Genomic DNA, 19,992 nt, shown 5'->3' with positions numbered 1-19,992 from the left:
CAGGGCCTCTAAAGGGTACCATGTGCCTCTTCCAGATGCTCTAAATGGACAGTTTATGTCTGGCTTCTTTGTTAAAAGGTATGTTGTTGGTTTGGAAGCTATTCCTTTGCTGTATATCTTCTTCCTAAGAAGAACACGAGTGTTTATTCAACAAATGTTTCCTGGGCACCTACTATGTGACAGGCTTCATGCTGAGTATAAAGAATACAGCAGTGAACAAAACAGCAAAGCAGCTACCCTTTTATTTTATTTATTTATTTTTTTTTTATTAAAAAAAATTTTTTTTTTAATGTTTTATTTATTTCTAGGAGAGAGAGAGACAGCATGAGCAGGGGAGGGTCAGAGAGAGAGGGAGACACAGAATTAGAAACAGGCTTCAGGCTCTGAGCTGCCAGTCAGCACAGAGCCCGACGTGGGGCTCGAACCCACGAACCGTGAGATCATGACCTAAACGAAAGTCAGACGCTCAACCGACTAAGCCACCCAGGCGCCCCTTGCAGCTACCCTTTTAAAGCTTACAGCTAGTGTGAAGAAATGGACCATAAATAAATGGATACCATGTCAGGTGGTATGTATTTAGAAGAAAAATAAAGTGGAATGAGGAGGGTAGTGAGTGCCAGAGCAGGGCAGGTGTGGGGTTGTCTTTCTATAGAAGTGACCAAGGAAGACCTCATCTAAAAGAAATGAAAGAAAGAACTATGTGGTTCTCTGGAAGGAAAGCATATTCCAGGTAAAAGAATAGCAATGCAAAGGTCCTGAGGCAGGATCCCACTCAGTATAGTTGCAGAGCAGTATGGAAGCTAGTGTATCCGGAGTGGAATGAACAAGGGGGAGAGTAGCAAGAGAGGTCAGAGTGATAGTTTTTGGGTTGGTGTGGGGGGTGCTGCATAGAACCTTATAGGTCATCCTGAGCCCTCTGGCTTTATTCTGAGGGAGGCAGAAACCATTGGTAGGTTTGGGCAGAGACCTTACGTGATGTGACTCAGGTGTCACTCTGGATGCTTCGTCAGCAGTAGACTGGGTGTGGGGGAAGGACTAATTGACCATGATAAAAGACCAGAGGAGTGGAGGAGGAGGGTTGGACAGAGCGGTAGTGTGGAGGTGGCGAAGAGTAAACCAAGTCTGAACCTATTTTGAAGGCAGAGCCTGTGGGATTTGTTAACAGATGGAATTTGGGATGAGAAAGAGGCCCTCAAGGTGACTGTCAAGGGTGATGGCCTGGGCTACTGGCAAGATGGGAGTTAACAGTCGATAGAGATGGGAAAGGCTGTAAGAAGGGTAGGTTTGGGGTGGAGATGACCAGTTCTGTCAAGGACGTGTTGAGGTACCTGGTACTCGTCTACATAGTGACAGTGTCACACGCGCACATGAGAGGGTTAAGGGGCGGGCTGAGGCTGGGATGCAGATGCAGGGCTGCAAAACTGGGTGACATCTGCCGGGAAGTGAGGACACAGAAGGGACCAACACAGGTCAGTGTCGAAGGGGTTGAGAGACAAGAGATAAGCACTACAGGAGATGGGGACAGACTGTCCCAGGAGGGAGAAGGAGAGCAAGGGCCGGTGTCTGAGAATCCCAGGTCAGAACTTTCTAAAGGAGGAATGGGGAGCCCTGTAAACAGGGTTAAGGAAAGTCCCTGCCCACAACGGTGATCCTAGAACGCAGCCTGGCACTCAGCGTGCGCCCTGGCGTTCTTGGTCATGAACACCATCGGCTCCATCGCGCTGCTGCCATTGTTGCTTCCTCAAGCCTCCAGCAGTTGGTCAAAGCTGACTCACATTGAACTTGAATCTGAGGGCCTGGTGGCAGCTTTGAATCCCTGTCTATTCAGATCTTCTACTTGTAGGGAGCGTTGGCACCAGCTCTTGAGCCCGGACCACATTATAGGCAGGAGCCAGCCTCGGCAGGAAGCTGGCTTATACGTCACTGTACCTAGCCCATCCCAGGGAGCAGGCCGGTTGTGGACAGCGACCTGGCGTAGCAAAGATGACCTCTTGTGGAGTAGGGGACTGGGCTGGGCGGCTTGTTTCAGTTCCTTGAGAACTGGGAAAGTCAGGCAAAATATATAGAATGGGTGAATTGTGCACTCGGAAGGGGAGATGCAACGCTGTGGGGTCACGTAGCCTTTGGCAGCCAGCGGACTGGACTCGGGCAGGCAGACCGTCCATCAGCTGACAGCGTGGAGCCTCCCAGCACCTCTGTTTGCTCATGGCGAAGGGGATGCTGGTGATGACTTTGCGAATAGCCACAAAAATTTGAGAGCATATATAAAAAGTGCATGTACTATCACATCTGGCTTGTGGATGTTTGATAGTTATTTACCTATTAAATATAAAATTCTATACAAGTTTTAACGAGGGGGGAACTGGGTGGCTCAGTCTGTTAAGCATCTAACATCGGCTCAGGTCATGATCTTGCAGTTCGTGAGTTCGAGCCCTGCATCTGGCTCTCTGCTTATGGCTCAGAGCCTGTAGCCTGCTTCAGATTCTGTGTCTCCCTATTTCTCTGTTCTTCCCTGCTCGCACTCTGCCTCTCTCTGTCTCTCTGTCTCCTTCTCTCTCTCTCTCAAAAACAAATAAAGTTTTCTTTCTGTAATTTTTTAAAAATCTAACAAGGGAAACCAATACCTCCTTGATGCACCAGGAGAGTATCTCTTAATGGAGGGACAGTATCTCATGTTTTGGAATGTGTGGGCTGGGCGGGCCATCTTTTCCCCACTGTCAGGATTCCCTTGTGATGGAAGCTGCCCCGGGTAAAGGAAGCAGCAGGTGCAGGGCCCTCAGGCAGGAAGGGGGTGAGTGTGTGCAGGAAATGGGTGTGTCTCACATTCCCACACTTATGACCAAACAATCTAAGACCACACCAAAGAGGAGGCTGCAGGAGGGGTCCTGACGGCTCTCTAATTCTGCTCTTCCTGGTCCCTGTGGTCAATTTCCATGTGCATGATCTGCTCTCAAGCACTCCAAACAGGAGCTGTCTTTTTGCTTGTTCTTTTATAGTCTATTTCTGAGTCTCAGTGTCCTTCAGTCAAATGGTTTGGTTCAAAGGATTCCTGAGAAGTCTGCCTGTTGAAGGCGAATCTGCGATTTCCCAGAGACACCGTACTGTCTCCCACGCCTGTGCCTTTGTGTCAGGCTCTCTGTTTAAAATGCCTTTTCTTCAGGGCACCTGGGTGGCTCTGTCGGTTGAGCTTCTGACTTCAGCTCAGGTCATAATCTCATGGTTCGAGAGTTCGAGGCCCACATCAGGCTTGCTGCTGTCGGCCCAGAGCCCACTTCAGATCCTCTGTCCCCCTCTCACTGCCCCTCCCTCCAAATAAGTAAGACATTAAAAAAATTAATTAATAAAAATTTTTTAAAGTGTACTCAGTGTCACGTATACTCAGCCCTGTCACCCTCCCAGACCGAGTGCAGATGCTGCTTCCACTGGTCCCCAGGTTGAATTGACCTCTGTATTGTCCTCTGTGTGTTTCCTGCGCCCTGAGTGTTTCACGGCACTTGACAGCATTTGGCACACCGCATTATGGTCACTGCTTCTATGCCTGGTGTCTCTGGGACAGTGACTGTGGCTGTGTCCCCATGCCCAGCACCATGCACGCTCTGTAAACACTGAGTGGCGACGATGTGGAGGACCAGTGGAGGACTCCATAAACACTGAGTCCTGTTGTGGACGCAAAGCACGGTTGAATGTCCCCACCGACTTCTCTCTTCAGATGGCAGAGAGCAGAGTGGCACATGATCCCCGCGGGTGCCACACGCCAAGTCACTTTGAGGGTGTTTAGGATGGCATTTGCTTATCCTTAGCCACCTTCCTTTAAGCCGTCAGTCGTTTTCTTCCCTGTCCATGCTAACCTGGCTTGCGAGGAGTCAACAAAACTGATGTGGGACTCAGGTTTTGCCGTGGATGATCCACGGGGAGGTCATGGACAGTTCTGCTCATTGTGATGTCAGTGTTTTCTGATCCAGACATCACTTGGGAATCTCTGCTAAGGGGAAGGAAGAAGTCTCAGATGATTTAACTTTACAATTTAAATCATATTTATGTGGTTTTTCTTGGAGCCCCACTTCCCATATGTACCATGTGACATCTTAGCATCCCATTTATTAAAGCATTTCTCACTGTGAGATATGAGTGTGCATAGAATCTCTAAACGTTTTAATTCCTTTCTGCCTGCAGTCAAGATATTGAACTGTTGGTTCTTAATTCATTTAAAAAATTTGCCCACTAGACCTTTTTTTTTCCTCCTAGAAACAAGATACCGGTCAGGTTCTTCTGGATCTGGCATACAACCACTTGGGTGTGACCGAAAAGGAATATTTTGGTTTACAGCATGGTGATGACTCCGTGGACTCTCTCGTGAGTACCATCCCTTTAAGGCACTGCTGGATCCCTGCATGGTTTGGTTTTATATCTTATGTTTTCTTACCCGACAGAGATGGCTAGAACCAAGCAAGCCCATCAGGAAGCAGTTAAAAGGTGAGCGTGATCTTCTCATTTCAGTTGAACATGGGGTATTAGTATATCATGGCCCATTTCTCTTTTCTTATCATCCGTGTGCCTGTAACATCTGGGACCTTGATTCCAGTGGTCCAAGTGATGTGAGTAAACCGACTTCTCCCTGTCTGACTTCTGAGTGAGCAGAGATGCTTCCAGACCAGTCCTCACCAGCTGTGAGCAAGGAAGGTGAAAGAAGGCAGCCAAGAGCCCAGGAAGCTACTTTCTTCTTCCAAGGGAAGGAAGATGGCCTTTCTTAGCACAGTGTGAGAGCCAGGTTGGGAAAGGCACATGTGCATGTGAGCGCACGCACGCACACACACATATACACACACTCTCTCTCACCCACACACACATCCCCCCTACTGGAGTCGAGATATAGGTAGTCAGTATAACAGATATAGCATACCGTTCCTGAGCCCGGTGGGGCTTCAAACCTTTCCCCACCCCACCCTCCACCCAGATCCGTTCTCCTTTATGCACTATGCACTTTATACTCTCTGTTCCCCTTTATGCACCTTATGCCCCAGACAAACCTGGCTGACCTCCCAGACTACACACATTCCTCTGTGCCTTCGCTGAGTCTGTTCCCTCTGTTGGGAAGGCTTTTCCCTCTTCTGCAAATCCTGATGTTCTTCAAAGCCACTCAGACTCCATCCCTTCTCTTACTAGAAGCCATGGCGCCCCCCCCCCCACTACCCTCCCGTATATTTGTCGTTATCTGCTTTACTCCTCGGAGCACCCTCCTTCATCTCCCAGTTGCCATCTCCTTCAGCGAAGGGCCCCTGCCACACTCTGCATTCCTCACAATGCGCCCCCTCCCCGGGACTTGGCCAGTGAATGGCTTAGGGACGGATGGCAGGTGGATTACACAGAAGTGTGTACACACGTATGCCACCTCCCCCCACTTGCCCGGCACCCACGTGGGAAGGAGTAGAGACAGGGACCCATGGCCATGATCCCACTGCTGCTCCCCGCTGGAGCCTGGGCCTCCAAGTCCTCCCCCACTCGGCATTCAGAGCTGCCACCGGGGAGCCACAGTGCTGTTGTGCAGCTCCATGCCTACCCCCATGTGAATTCACAGAGCAGTGAGTCCACACGGCATGAATACACGTCATCATGCATTCCCTCACTAGCTCCTTCATTCGGGAAATGGGTCCTGAGCTCACCTTGTGGCAAGGCACAGGGGATCTGGTCCCAGCCCTCAGGGAGCTCACAGCCAAGCCCAGGGACGCGGCCTCAGGGAGAGTGAGGGTTCCGGGATAGTTCTGAGCACGTGCTCAGGCACCCTGGGTGCACAAAGGCATCTTGAGACACATGTTGACAAGGCGTGGCGAGGAGCCGAGAGGGTACCCCAAGGCCCGAGGACACTTAGCTGTCCCCTGATGTGCAGGTGGTCAGCCTGTACCGAGTTACAGCGTCACCCACGGGCCCCAGGGCACCCATGCAGAGGTACCTTCGTAGGTGCACACACACTGAGTCTTTGACATGGGAGAGATGCTGACAGAAAGTACCAAAGAGAGGGGAGGTGGAACCCCGGATGAACTGAGGTCAGCACGCCCATAAGGGGAGCAGGGTGCAGAAGGCTTGAGTTGCCGAAGCGGGAAAGCACAGGGCCAGCGGAACATTGAGTCACGGAGAGGGGCGCGGTTGACCTGAAGGAGAGCATGGATCTTAGCAACACAGTCTCCTCGTTTCCTCCTGCCATATCCAGCAAAAGAAATGGGCTAATTCTATATCTTTGAGCCAATTGACTCTTGCTTGTTGCATAAAGCCGTATTTGAGTATGTTAATTGATTGCATAATATTTGTTAGTATGTTCATCACTTTGGGAATTCGCTTTGCATTAAAAAAGCATGAATTATTGTCCAGTATAAACATGACTGAGATGTGGCACAGAGGAATCAAAAACCTCAGTGCTACACTTCTGGTACCGTCATCGGCTGTGTGACCCAAGGCAAGTCTCCATGCCTGTTGGCTCATCTGTACATCAGTACCAGCCGAGCCTACTCACAGTTACGGCGGTGCTTAAACTCAAGAACATACGTGAAAATGTTTGGGAAAAGTATAAAATCACTATATGTGTGAGATTACTTCTTTGTGAATGTTGTATAATCTGTTGATTTGAGGATTTTTAAAATTCCTGATATCAATAACGGGAGTGCATTGTTTGAACACAGCCCTAAGTTAAACCGTATTAGGAGGTAATACCTCATTCTGTGCTCATATTGCAAACCATTTTACTCTTTGCAGACTTGGAAATTTCTAAACAATCGCTTAACCTGTGCACTCCCTGTTTGAAATCAGTCCTTTTATCGATGGAAAAAAGCAGTGGTCTAGTGAAAAAAAAATGCATCACTTAATGGGAGAGTAGCAGCTTATCTACATTGACTTTTTTAAAGGGAAAACTTAAATTTGTTTTTGAAAAATGTTATAGGAGGTTTCCCCTGTACTCTGCATTTTCGAGTAAGATTTTTTATACCTGATCCCAACACACTGCAGCAAGAACAAACCAGGTAATCACATTTTTTTTTTAAAGTTTCCATTTTGGTATATGAAAATGAGTAACCACTAAGAATGTACTCTTTATTTGATCACTGTGGCATACACGTCATTTGGGCAGAAAGTCCACCAGCAGTTCTGATCCAAGTAAGAATTAGAGGGGTGCATACCGAAACGTTAGTTCTCTCTTGGGCCTGCTTACCTCCTTACTTGGTGCAATTCCCAGTACACTCCCATCCACCGCCTCCGCCGCTACCCTGGCCTCTCCTGCCTGTTGAGCGGGAAGTGCCCAAAGAAAGCAAAGTCATACGTTTCCTAACGCGGGCAGGGTTTGGAAGACCATTGTGTGAAAGAGTCCACCGATCAGATAGCACCGGATCTCTGGGAGCTAGAACTGAGGCCCTTTAGGATAAGAAGAGGTATCTGAAGTAAGCATTCTCTGCCAACGTCCCCCGTTGGTAAGAGACAGAAAGGCATGCAAGCCAGACCAGCTCTTCCCCTGAGCGAATCCAGGCTGTGCAGGCAAAATGTGAACCAGATAAGGGAAAGAGCCCAGATAGGATTGTTTACCCCTCAGGGCTTGGCATAGGGCCTGGCCCTTGTTTTGTACTGACACGTGGGGTTTCTGGGTGGGGAACGTTGTTTGGAATGGAGGGGGTGGAGTGGGAGGGGGTGGACACAGGAAGGTTGTTGCTGTTTGAACAGTGACACTGCCTCTACTTCCCCTCCCCCACGGCAACATTGAGCCCTTTTACTATTGATATGTTTATTTTTCATAGGAGGGAAATTTCCAGAGTCTTTTCTCAACCAGGGGAAAAAAAAAAAAAGTGGATATTCAGGAGTATTGACTCCTTTTCTGTGTTCATGATTCCCATGAGACCATCACCAACAAGGTGACATTAACTCAGGCATTGAGTACTGTTCTGTTTTGTTTTTGAGTGTAATCACATAATGACATTTTAACATTTAATATGTTTAAAGGGTAAATATTACTGTTATTCTGTTTTGCTTTCTTTGTGTACCTCTTCTCTCCACAAGAGCAGACATTGGAGATTTGACTATGTATACTGTTAAGTTAAATTTTAAGCCAGGTTAAGAGATGCCCATCACGGCTCACTGGGTAAGCATGGGAAATTCACATGGTGCTCTGAGTTTTCCCCGTAACGGCTCCTAATGCTGGTGGACTAAGTTCCCCCCGCCATTACTAAAAATCGAATTCTGGTCAAGGGATGCTTTAAAAACGTTATGTTGGATTATATATGTGTGTGTATACATGTGTGTGGCTTTTTAACCAGTGGATTTTTAACTGAAAACCACACAGCAAAAATGTATTTTGCTTCACGATACAGTGCAGACCTATATTACCCAAGCAAGTGTTTAATAAACAATAGCAAGTGCAGATAGATTTCTCTTCTCTGTTTCCTTCTTTTAATATGCCAATTGTGACCCATTACATATATGACCAGCAGATAGGCTCTAACACCAGGTGTGAACTGGTAGCCAGTAATTGTCACTCATCGTCCTACCTGCCCCCTGTGATGCTAGAGCTACAGGTATGTGGTGGCCGTGGGCACGGTAGCACTCTCCAAACAAAGACCTTGAGTGAAAGGATGGCTAGGACTGGCCTGACCCCAAAGTCCCTCTCCATTGCCCCTGTTGGTATTGAGCGTCCACTTCCATACCCCACAGGAGAGAAGCTCATTCCCTCCGGGTGCCAACAAAATCTTCCTGCTGAGCCTGACGTTTGGCGAAATTGAGGGAAGACTTGGGGAGAGGCAGGTGGCCTTGAGATCTGTAAGGGGTGAGGGAATTAGACAGCTTGGTGTAGAATCATGGCGAGTGGGCGGAGGATGCAGAGAGGCAGATTTGGCACAAGATGAGTAACAGACTAATTTTTGTTCTTACTGAAGTCCAGGACAAAATTTGATTTGTGTCCCTTCTACAGTTCACTGCTTTGGGACTGACACCTGACCCTACCTACCCCACCTCCCATCGTAAGATGGGTGGTATCTCCAGTGTGGAATAGAGTGTAGCCTTCACCTCCTGGGATTTGGGACACCAGATTTCAGTGTAACAGGACCCATGGCAGCAGCCACCCACATGGTTCCTATAGAGCTGGTGGGCAGCCAGGACTGCCAGATCTTTTTCTTATGCTGAGCCAGACTTCCACCATCAATTCACATCTTTTTTTTTTTTTTAACATAGGGTTCTGCCTATATTCCTGACACACGGTGTTCTATTAAGCCCCAGTTCTGTAGCCTGTCCAAAAATAAATCCCTTTTAAAGAGATTTAGCTTTCAAGCACTGGAGAAAGTGATATTTGTTGTTTTCTCTTTGTTTTCTAAAATTCTGGGCTGGGAGGTATCTGTTGCCCTTTTTGTGAAGTTGAGGTCACGGTCACCGTAGGAGTGACCTTTACATTTCTGAAGTCAGGCATGCCAACTGTGTGGTTTTCTTTTTTCCTACTTGTTAAACATCTCCTTGGTCGTGAACCTGCACAACTGCTGTTCCTGATAAATTTAGTCACTCTACACAGAATTTCATTTACTGGTAGTTTCAAAAATGAGGCTCCTTCAGGATTCCCAGGAGACCCCCCAAAGTTTGGGCCTCCATCCACTGTTACAGCCTCTTTGTACGGTGTCATGAGATTGACCCAGACACTATGCTGACTATGTGATAAGGTAGCACTTGGTGAATGGTGATCTCCAGGTTCATGTTCATTTCCATCCCTAGGAAGATACACCGATCAGCTGGGCTCATCCCTGGAGGGCCAGATTTACCATGGGATTATCTAGCATTCTCTCCCTTCTCTGCTTTCTCTCGGTAGCATTGTAGGAGGAGAGAACACTTAATTCTGGTTGAATGTCAGCTTAGATAAACATAGGAACAAACTAGAAAGGACTGGTGATGTTCCGTAGGTGAAAAAGACAGTCTCCAATCCCAAATAAGCATGAATCAGCACATGGATGCTACCCCGTTTCTCAGTGCTGGTCTTCCATACAGGAAAGGTAGTTGATAACTATAGGCAGCATAATAATATATATCAGAGCTAGGAAACTGACCCTAAGCCTGTAGTTATTAGATGCATAAGAAATTTGTAGATACTCAGGTTTTTCATAGCGTGACAGTCCAGGTTAAAATCAGATCTAACTGACCCCACATAACCTATCTGAATGTCTGTTCTCTCAAAGAAGGGAGGTGGTAGTGCCTACTTTTGAGCTGGTATGAGGCTGAAATAAGGCAAGGCATTATGAAGTTCCCCGCACCCAGCCCACAGCTGTGCAGAGAGGGGGTTGTAATGCCGTGTGACACATTCATGTCTCAGAACACCAGCGCCTTGACTTTGAACATATAAATTTGAAGGCATCATAAGACCCAGTGTGTTTTAAATTGCCCAAATCATCACTCCCCTGCCCCGGAACATTTCTGCTGTACCTGTATTATATTTCAAGAAGTTTCCCTTTTGTCTTCTTGGCCAGACACTGGAATGTCTATCCCATTTGAACCCGGGCTTTAAAAAAGAGTGAGGGCTAGCAGCCAAGGGTCACATGTATGCCGCATCCCTAAATATAAAGTTTTCCGTCTCCCTTTGTGGCCTGAGCAGCGCTCTCCTGCCATCTGCTCCCCACTTACTGGATGGCAGGCAGACTCGCAGGGTGAGGGGCCCGTCCTGGGTTACCGAGCTTTGCCCACAAGTCACACACTGGGTTTTGAAGTGATGCTGCGGGTGGCTCACAGACAAGTGCTGAATTCAGCTCAGAGGTCCTGGCAGCGGGTAGCTGATTGATGCTTATGCTTTTGTTCAAGCACCCACGGTTCCCGGGACATAGAAAAACACTCAGCTGGGTGTCTGCACCCAGCTGAGGAGGTGTCCTCACCGACCCACCTCCTCTCTGCAGCTTCACGCAGAGGGAATGTGGGTGTGTTGTGAACCGCAGTTCCCCGGCGCACGGGGGCTGCCTGTGCAGACGGCTCGTGGGTCCTGGTGCTCTCGGATGCCCCGAGCTTCTGGGGGTGGGGTGCCTACTGGCAACAGCACTGGCTGGTGATTGCCTCCAGCCTGTCCGTCCCTGCTCAGCCATCCCTGGGACAGCATGTGCTGGCGTGAGGCTGGCTGGAAGTCAGACGGCCACAGGAGCCGTAGTGACTGGCGGGGCCGCCCTGCAGTGTACAGACTAGCGCCCGAGACGTCAGACAAAACTGTTTTGGGGCACCTGGGTGGCTCGGTCAGTTAAGCATCTGACACTTGATCTCAGCTCAGATCTTGTTCTCTGAGTCATGAGTTCAAGCCCCGTACCAGGCATGAAACCTACTTTAAAAAAATTATTTTTAAATGTGTTTTTATGTATTTTGTTCTCCAAATGTACAGATCTTGTCCTTGACCTATCACCTTTTGTGTGTGTGTGCTTATTTCAGTTTGAGTATTATGAATTAATAAAAAACCATTGTTTCGTAGGCATTTGTATTTCTTACAACTGAAGATGGATATTTGTGAAGGAAGGTAATGAGAATTTTACATTCTTCTTTTCCTGTCAGTTGCCAGACACTAAAATTCCTGGTTTTAATCTAATGAGCGTGCATTTCTGGTAACAGTATTAAGTGTAGACAAAGGATGGATGTTGAAAGCAGCATCCGGCATGACATTATGGCCTGGACATCTGGTTTTAACCCGGTCTCGATTTGGAGAAGTAGAGGATTGATAAGCATCATTACATGTGTCAATTTTATTAGAAACGGTACAGTTATCTTTCTGGTAAAGACCTGAGAAATTGTAAAGGGAGGGAGAGACCCAGAATGTGAAACGGGCTTCATTGAGGAAGGCAGATCAGGCCTAATTTAGGTCTACTTCCAAGCTCCTAAGTACCTATCGTGACTCATTTTCTCCCTGGGAGACTTTGTGCTCGAAGGCGTGAGCATCTGCCTGTGATTCAGCACATCTTGTGTGTCAGGCTCATCTCAGTGGCCAGAAGTCTGTGAAATGGCCTGGGAAGGGAAAAGAAATGCCAAGGCAGTGGTCCCCGAGCTGCCTCTTCGAATCCTGACTTTTCCTTGACTTAATGGGAGAAGCTGCAGCCGGTGAACTGGTAGAAAGATCGCAGCTTATTCCCATCCTCCTCATCCTGTTTTCTTTCCGCCTGCGGGTTCAACTGAGGGCTTCCGAGCCCGGGTGAGGGGGCCACCGTGTGGTTGGGGCAGTGAGGCAGGAGCCCATGAAGCAGTTGGGACCAGTATGGGCTCTGGAGGCTTACAGTAGGGTTTTCTGGGGAGCTGTACAGGCTGGGAGTCTTTGCCCTGCCACACGCCCACAGTCCCAGCTGAAAACCACATTTGGTGGGAGGGAGGCTCCCGGGTGGCTCAGTTCATTGGGCGTCCGACTTCAGCTCAGATCATGATCTCACAGTTCGTGGGTTTGAGCCCTGTGTCAGGCTCTGTGCTGACAGCTCGGAGCCTGGAGCCTGCTTCAGATTCTGCATCTCTCTCTCTCTCAAAAATAAATAAAACTTTAAAAGAAAAAAAAAAAAAAAAGGAAAGCCACATGTTGGGGACTTACAGGAGAGTAGAGAGAGGAGGTTCTTCCTGTCATTGTAGACAGGTGTCTTGTGTCCGGCAGGCAGAGGGAGCTGCAGGAGACCTGTGGCCAGAGCAGCATCGGCAGAGGTAGCACCAGTACACTTACGGGCAGGCTGGAAGAGGCTGGGGGGCTTCGTGTAGATGGAGGGAGACTCGCAGGCATGGCCCTGAAGATCTGGGGGACGGAGTTGGGGGAGGGCCATTTAGAAACAAGACACATGTTGAAATCTGGACTCTGCCAGAACCTGTTGGCTCTTCAGAGCTCCTGCAGTTAGAGAGTTTTTGTAATTTAGCTCATTCTCCCACTCAGAGGAGGGAAGAATCCCTTCCCTAGCACCACTGCAGGCCTTTGGGCCTCTGCTTAAGCACCCCCAGAAATGAGCTCCTCCTTTCATGGGACAGCCTTCTTATATGTCATGGTGACTCCAGGTAGAAGTTACCCACTCCTCTCCTGGGTCCAGGCTGCCGTCTACAGCAGTAACAACTTGTCTCTCTCTTCTGTGCACTAATGGCTCTTCTCCACAACTATTTCACCAAGCACCTGTTATGTGATGGGCTCTCTACTGCACTGGTCAAATAAGGCAAGGCCCTACCTACCCCCTCAGGAGCTCTCAGACTAGCCCTCCACGTAGTGGAAATCGGCAATCTTCATTTTTTCTTCTCCAAACACAATACCCCTTGTTAGTTTTGTGCGAAACCTGTTGAGGGCCACGTTGTGTCTTAAATCCCTGGCATTCCTTGTCAGGCTTCATGGTGGCCTCTACCACCTCTCTGAGGAGAGGGCCTCCTGCTACCAAACATTCCTGGGTGTGTCAGGGTCGGTGTGGCCATTTGTAGCCATGGATCTTGTGACAGACTTGATGGATCTAATAAGTCTCCTGGGTGCCCTGATTTGTTTGATCTGTCAGTGGTTGGCGGTTCCCAAGGCATTCTTTCTTTCCAGCTGAGATAAATGACCTTGTCTCCATCAGATGGAGACCCTAAGACCTGGAGGAAAAGAAAGGAGTCTGTCTAGAGGCACGTGACATGTTAGTGGCCACCTTGAGTGGCCATGAAGGCTTTTGGTATTCTTTAGTTTGTATTTACACTGTTCTTTGGAAATGTTCTTTTCTGACTTATTCATAGCATTGCTCCTTCCATCAAAATGGAACTTCCTTAGCCTCTCTCCTCACTTGTGCCCCAAATCCCATTCACCCTGCACTGCTTCCAGCAGGGACACTGACTTAGGTTTCATTGAAGCCCATCTTGGTAGGAGAGCAAGTGACTGGTGTTTGGGCTGTCTGGGTCTCCAGATGAACGGACAGAGGGGACTACCTCTGTACATCTCTCCATACTTGGAGAGATCACTGAGAAGTCCTAGCAGAGAACACGTGGTAACTGGAGGAAAGTTGGGGACACCTCCAGATTGGGAAGGCTACCTTCTTGTGCAGCTTCAGCACTAGCACATAGCACAGCAGATGGGAAGGGGAACCCTGGGCTGTCAACCTGATTAGTCAGAGAGACGGGGGTGACTCACATCTTGGGAATCTCATGAGCTGCCATGGAAACAGTACTTCTTCTCCACTTCCCCTGGGGTTGCGGCAAGAATGCTCTTCAAATCTGTATCTTCCCACCCTGCAAGCCTTCATTCCTGCGGCTTCTATTCAGCCCCTCCCAGTGTGTTTCTCCAGCTGGCAGGGATCCCTGGCCCAGGTCTGCTGGCCGAGCTCCTAGGCAGATGGTATAGTTCATGGTTGAATGGAGAAAAGGGAGCAACCAGAGGATTCAAAGTATGACTAAGCCAGAGATGATGTTATTGGCAGAAAAGGGGTGTTTGGAGGGTAGGGTAGTGAGCCTGAGAGGAAGGGAGATCAAGTCTAACATCCAGTCTGTGGGTTTCTAGTGAGTGGCAGGCAAATTGGGAGGTGGACAGACCATTCCCTATCGATCGGAAGCTTCAGGAGAGTAAATAGATTTACGAATCTTAAGTAACTGTTAAGTAATTTTGAACTCACAGGCGTTTTAAAAATTTAAGATCCTTTTCTATTTTTCCCAGCTAAGAAGATGTCACCTTTCCAGAAAGTGGGTAATCAAGAATCATGGAGACAACAGAAGTCAGGGATTTAGTTAGAAAGCCCTACAGAAGGTCTCACGTCTTTACTAGAAAGATATGAAGGCCACCCAATGATCTAAAAGTATAATTTTCTCATTTTTCTTCATGATATGAGCCTGACCTTCCTTGATCAGCCAAAACCTTGGCCACCATTAGGCCTATTAGCTTCATAGTATTTGTATTAATGTGTATTATTGTAAACACAACAAAGTTCTCCTTTAATTTTAAATCTCTAGTGTTACATTTATCTTTACTCTTTGAGTTACATCCTAAAGTCGTCTTTGTTATGATTCAAGATGATTTTTTAATGGTTAATGCAAGAAAGAAGACAGGTGTTATCCTTGATGGACGTTTCAGGCTGTTGTGGGCTCTCGTGACCTCACTAACGTGTTTTTCTCCTAACAGGTTAACCTGCCCTCTTAACTCAGCAGTGGTTCTAGCATCCTATGCAGTACAATGTAAGTCACCAAGGGCGCATTGCACAGGTGCACAGCCTGTTCTCACTGGTATCTGAAGAAAGTCACTGCCCTTTCCTGTTTGACCAGGTCTCTTCCCCTCTTCCCAGGAATCCTGTTGGGCAGATTCTTCTCTCTGGTTGTGTGGAGAGTCCCACTGTCACCCCAACTGACACTCTCCACCGGCACAGGGATGTTGGTCAAGGAGGGCGGGGAAGGGAGTCCACACAACAAAAGTCACCTGACACACATTATACCAACCAGACCCTCACTCACATATTGGGTCTCATAACAAACCCCAGTGGGGCAAATATTTCTACCAGTCACCTCTTAACACGGAAATCAAACCCCACGGTTAAGGAGTTTCCTGGAGACCATTCCTGCTACTTCCTTGGGATCTTAGGAATTTATTTGTAAGGTTTCAGTAGAGCTGACGGGTTTTTTATGGCTCTTATAGCAGCAGCGTCCAATAGAAATACAATGTGAGCCACATATGTAATTTTCAGTTTTCTAGTACCCATTATTAAAAAAGGAAAATGAAACAGATGAGAAGAGTTTTAATATTTTAATGAATCCAGCATCTCCCAAATATTATTATCATTTTCATACATAATCAATGTAAAAAATGAAGAAGACATTTTACATTTTTTTTACTATGGAGTCTTCAAAAACCAGTCCACATTTTATACTTTAAGCACATCTCAGTTTGGGCTCTCCACATTTCAAGTACTCAGTAGCCACATGTTGCTAGTGGCTGCCACATTGGATGGAAAGTCCATATGGAATTTTCTGTCAAGGCCTGTTTAAGAAGTCATTTATTCAGTAAAACTTTGTCGAGCATACATTCCACATCAGGCCCCATGGTGGATGCTGGGTGTGCATGGTGGAAAGGGGGCATGGCCAGATGGGAGGCGAGGTAACACTTCATAGTTAGCTGTGTGGTGCCAGAGCAGTACGCTAACATAGGGGTCGGGCCAACGCACATGGTATGTAAGGAGCCTCCTCTCCCTTTCTATAAGCCCCACACCAGCTTGGCCTGTAAGCCTCTTAGCTGACTGCAGCGTAGGGAGTTAAGAGAGCAAGATGGTCAGGTCTCTGAGCAGGTGCCAACTAAACACTCCCTCCACTTTGGTCTCAGAGGCAAAATAGCAAGAGAAGGCTGACGGGAACTCCTGAGGTGGCCTGAAGTCTGTCCACTCCCTTAGCTGCAAGGAACAGAAATAGGAGAGGGGAAAGAGCAAGGTGGCTGGGCCCACAGCTCATCTGCCCACCTGCGTGATACCAGGAAGTGGAAGACAGACCTTTCACAGTGACCCTACTCGCCAGTAAGATCAGATCCAGCCTCAGTCACCCAAGATAGCCTGCATCTCCTTCTCTCCAATGGGACACCAAGAAAAGGCTGCACAGTGGCAGGCCTGGGTAGATTTGAATTTCCCCTCTCCCTGCAATGCAACTGGAACAGACTCAGCCATGTTGTATCCAGATGGGAAACGGCATGGCCACCAGTCACCCTGTGTCCTTACTGATCTCTAGACCTCATGGACTCCATCTCTGCCAGGCTGATCAGCTGACAAGCTTTGCCACATCCCAGAGTGAGTTTGGTGTTCGCAGCTTGAGCTTTGAGGGGCAGGAACCCTAGAAAGGACTTAGTCAAACTAAATTTAGATCCTGGCTTCGCCTTTGCCACTAATGTGTTATTACCTCCCTGAATCTCCGTTTTTTCATCTGTAAAACAGAGGTGATGGTGGTGATGACAACAGCTCAAAATTGACTATTTGAGTCAAATCATACATGTAAGGAAATATGTAACTAGAAACTTTACAGTCGGACCCTTGCCGGTCACTGAGTCACTGAGCACATTCCTGGGGCCATATTGCCTGGGCTCGGACTCTTCCCTGTACACACGCATGACCCTGAGCCTTAGCGTCCTCATCTGTGAGGTGGTGATAACCAGGTTTACTTCCTAGGGTTGTAGTGAGGATGGAAGGAGTTATGATTCAGAAAGCTCTCAGGATAGGGCCTGGCACACGGCAAGTGCTCACCTGCGCTGTTCTCATGTCTGCCCAGAAGAAAACTTTCTGAAGAACTGCCTTTTATAAACAGTAAACTCTTGTGAGAGAACAATTTAAGAACCAAATAAGAAAATCCTATTCTAAGTCTCCATGGTCAGGTTTCCCTCTGCAAACAAGTGATAGAACTGAGGCTAAAGGAAGTCATTAGCACTGAGAAAGTAGAAACTAGTTGCTGTGGAAAGATTAGCAGGACTATCAAGCTTAATAAAATCATGTGTTGTCAGACCAGCGGTTTTAAGTATAAGCTCATTATTCCTTCACTTTCAGGAAGTACGTACATATTCTTCCTGATACTTATGTGCACGCATTTCTGTAAGATTAATTCTTGGACAGGAGACTGCTAGGTGTCTAAATTTGATCTGCTACATTTCACTAAATTGTTCCCATAGGGGTGTGTTATATGAAGATAAGCCCCACCAGAGACAGCAAACCAAAATCATGTTTTCATGCTAGATAAAAAGTAATGTAGGTAAATACCTGAAAAGATTTTTTTTTTAATGTGTATTTATTTTAGAGAGAAAGAGAGAAAGAAACAGCATGAGTGGGGGAGGGGCAGCGGGAGGAGACACAGAATCTGAAGCAGGCTCCAGACTCGTAGCTATCAGCACAGAGCCTAAGGCAGGGCTCAGACTCATGGAGTGTGAGATCATGACCTGAGCCGAAGTTGGACGCTTAACCTACTGAGCCACCTAGGCGTCCCCCAACACCTGAAAAGATTTTATAGGTTGTTGTGGCTTCGAGTATTTATGAGGCTCAAAGAATGAAGTTTTTATAAATATGTAATTATTCCATAATGGCCCTGACCTCTGTCATGTGCAGATTCTGCACTAGCCTCAGGGTGCACAAACAGAGCACGGCCTCTCTGGGGTCCCCTGCCTGGTGGGGAGGCGCAGGTGGGCCAGCTGATGCTGGCAGTGAGGGTGAGCACTCCATCCTTCGTGGGGGAGAAGGAAGCGAGTCCAGAAAGGCTTCTTAGTGATGACCTCTGAGAAGAGCCTCCAAGATCAAGCTGGAGTTGGATGTATAACATGTAAGGGGCTTCTATTATATAAAGGACTTCCCCAACAGAACAGTTGGAAATGCTGCAAATTTGAGTACTTGGAATATATTCTCTCCTGCACAATATAAAATTTTAACAGAAGAATGCATGGAACTTAAGACAATGTACTTCCCACATAAACACTCATTTCCTCATCTTCCTGCTATAATTAGCTTATGCATGTGTTGCTTCCTCACAAATAGGAAAGTGTATTGCTCTGGAGGTTAGGGTGTGTGGTATAGTAAGTAGATGAAGGTTATGGACTGTGGTCAAAGGCTAGGCTCCAATTTAGCAGCTGTGCAATGTGGGCAGGTCCCTTCCTTGAGCTTGCCTTCCCTTAACTGTTTCATAGGGACAAAAGCAATGTCTGTTACTGAGTTGTCATGGAAACCTGATAGATTGATGGCTTTGAAATCAACAGGGGAACCTCTCTGTGCTTGGCCTAGTGTTTGCAGATGACTGTTTAACTTTGTTTCCCTCTAGTGGTGAGCACAGAACTTTGCATGGAGTAGCCCAGTGAGATTCGGAGGGAAAACCACCCTACAAGGAGGTTCCATTGGCCTTTTGTTACATTCAGACATTTGTCAGTGACTTGACTAAAGATAACCTTGCTGTTCATGTTTGCAGAAGGGCCCAGGGGTTGGGACTTAACCAGCTAAAACAGATGACCAAGTCAAGATTCAAGAGGGTCACCATTAGCTAATGAAACCAACTGAGTAAAATTTAATAGGACTCTGCTGCCTTGAGGCTCTGGAAAATCCCTTGCAACATTTGGCTGCCTTTCGGGGACATAACCATTGTCCTCTGCAAATGGCAAGCAGCAGCTTGGACCTGGCAGGGAGGCTGGGGGGACGGTAGGAGCATTAGCTGGGGGCATGGAACACCTGGGTTCTGGCCTTGACTGCTGAAAGTGGCTTCTGTGATAGGAGAAGTCTCTTCTCTCTGGACCATAGTTTCTTCTCTTTCTTTCTTTTTTGAGTTTCTTCCCTTTTAACATGAATTTACACAAGGTAATTTTAGGGCTTTTTCAAGCTTTCCTCATTGAGGACTCTGTGTCAGGGCATCTAAATTATTTCCTATAAACACATGGTTGTAGGCTTCACGATGTACAAACTCACCTGTAAGCTGCACTTGTGCTTACATAGTCCATCCTTGACATTGCTATCCATAGCTTAGCTGCATTGAGCTGGCCTTAACAGACTATGGTACACTCTTGACCAAGTCTGCATGCATAGATCACTTGGCTTTATGCCTTCTTCCCCTTCCCAAACTGAACTTTGTAGTAGCCTTTGTTTCCATTAGTTCTGAATCCTGCGTCCCTGAGTACCTACTGTGTGTCATGTATGGGTGCTCAGCCCCAGCGATGAGTCTGCCTCACTCCCAGCCCTCAGGGAAGAGTGTAAGGAGGAAACAGATCCCTTTATTACGGTGTGGATCTCAAAGAGCAGCTCTTGTGTGTGGTGGCAGTTGAGGGTGAGCAGGGCCAAGCGGACATGAAGAAAGATGTGCTTGCACGTAGCCTCTCCTCCTTATGATGGGTTCCACTAAGCAGCTCCTGGGCTCGTCTCCTCCCCTCTGAGACTGGCCGTGAAGCATCACAGAAGCTTCTCCCAGTCCCCGTCCTCATGACACTGAAGGAGCTGTTGGATTTGGAAATCCATGTTGAGTGGGAGCGATGCGACGCCAGCCCTCAGAAGCTGCCTGGCATTGAAGCCAGCTATGGGAAGAATTCATTGAAACCTTTTGGAAAGATCAGGTTAATATTTTTGA

At 47.6% G+C, this 19,992-nt stretch overlaps 1 protein-coding gene across 2 annotated transcripts in view; it reads left to right on the top strand.

Moving 5' to 3' along the window:
* PTPN3 (protein tyrosine phosphatase non-receptor type 3) overlaps nucleotides 1-19,992 on the top strand; it is a 108,975-nt gene that overhangs the window by 33,938 nt on the left and 55,045 nt on the right. Inside the window, exons 3-7 of one of the 2 annotated variants that reach the window (XM_039240748.1) lie at nucleotides 4,246-4,353; nucleotides 4,431-4,473; nucleotides 6,929-7,007; nucleotides 11,450-11,494; nucleotides 15,062-15,114. In XM_039240748.1, coding sequence (XP_039096679.1) covers nucleotides 4,246-4,353; nucleotides 4,431-4,473; nucleotides 6,929-7,007; nucleotides 11,450-11,494; nucleotides 15,062-15,114 — 328 coding nt within the window. Of the gene's footprint in view, nucleotides 1-4,245; nucleotides 4,354-4,430; nucleotides 4,474-6,928; nucleotides 7,008-11,449; nucleotides 11,495-15,061; nucleotides 15,115-19,992 lie in introns of those variants that run through there. The other variant, XM_039240753.1, reaches the window with a different exon arrangement.

This window comes from Hyaena hyaena, unplaced genomic scaffold, assembly GCF_003009895.1.
Source record: "Hyaena hyaena isolate Hyena2069 unplaced genomic scaffold, ASM300989v1 scaffold_6, whole genome shotgun sequence".
Taxonomy (NCBI): Eukaryota; Metazoa; Chordata; class Mammalia; order Carnivora; family Hyaenidae; genus Hyaena; species Hyaena hyaena.
This window is presented reverse-complemented; position numbering and strand designations above follow the sequence as displayed.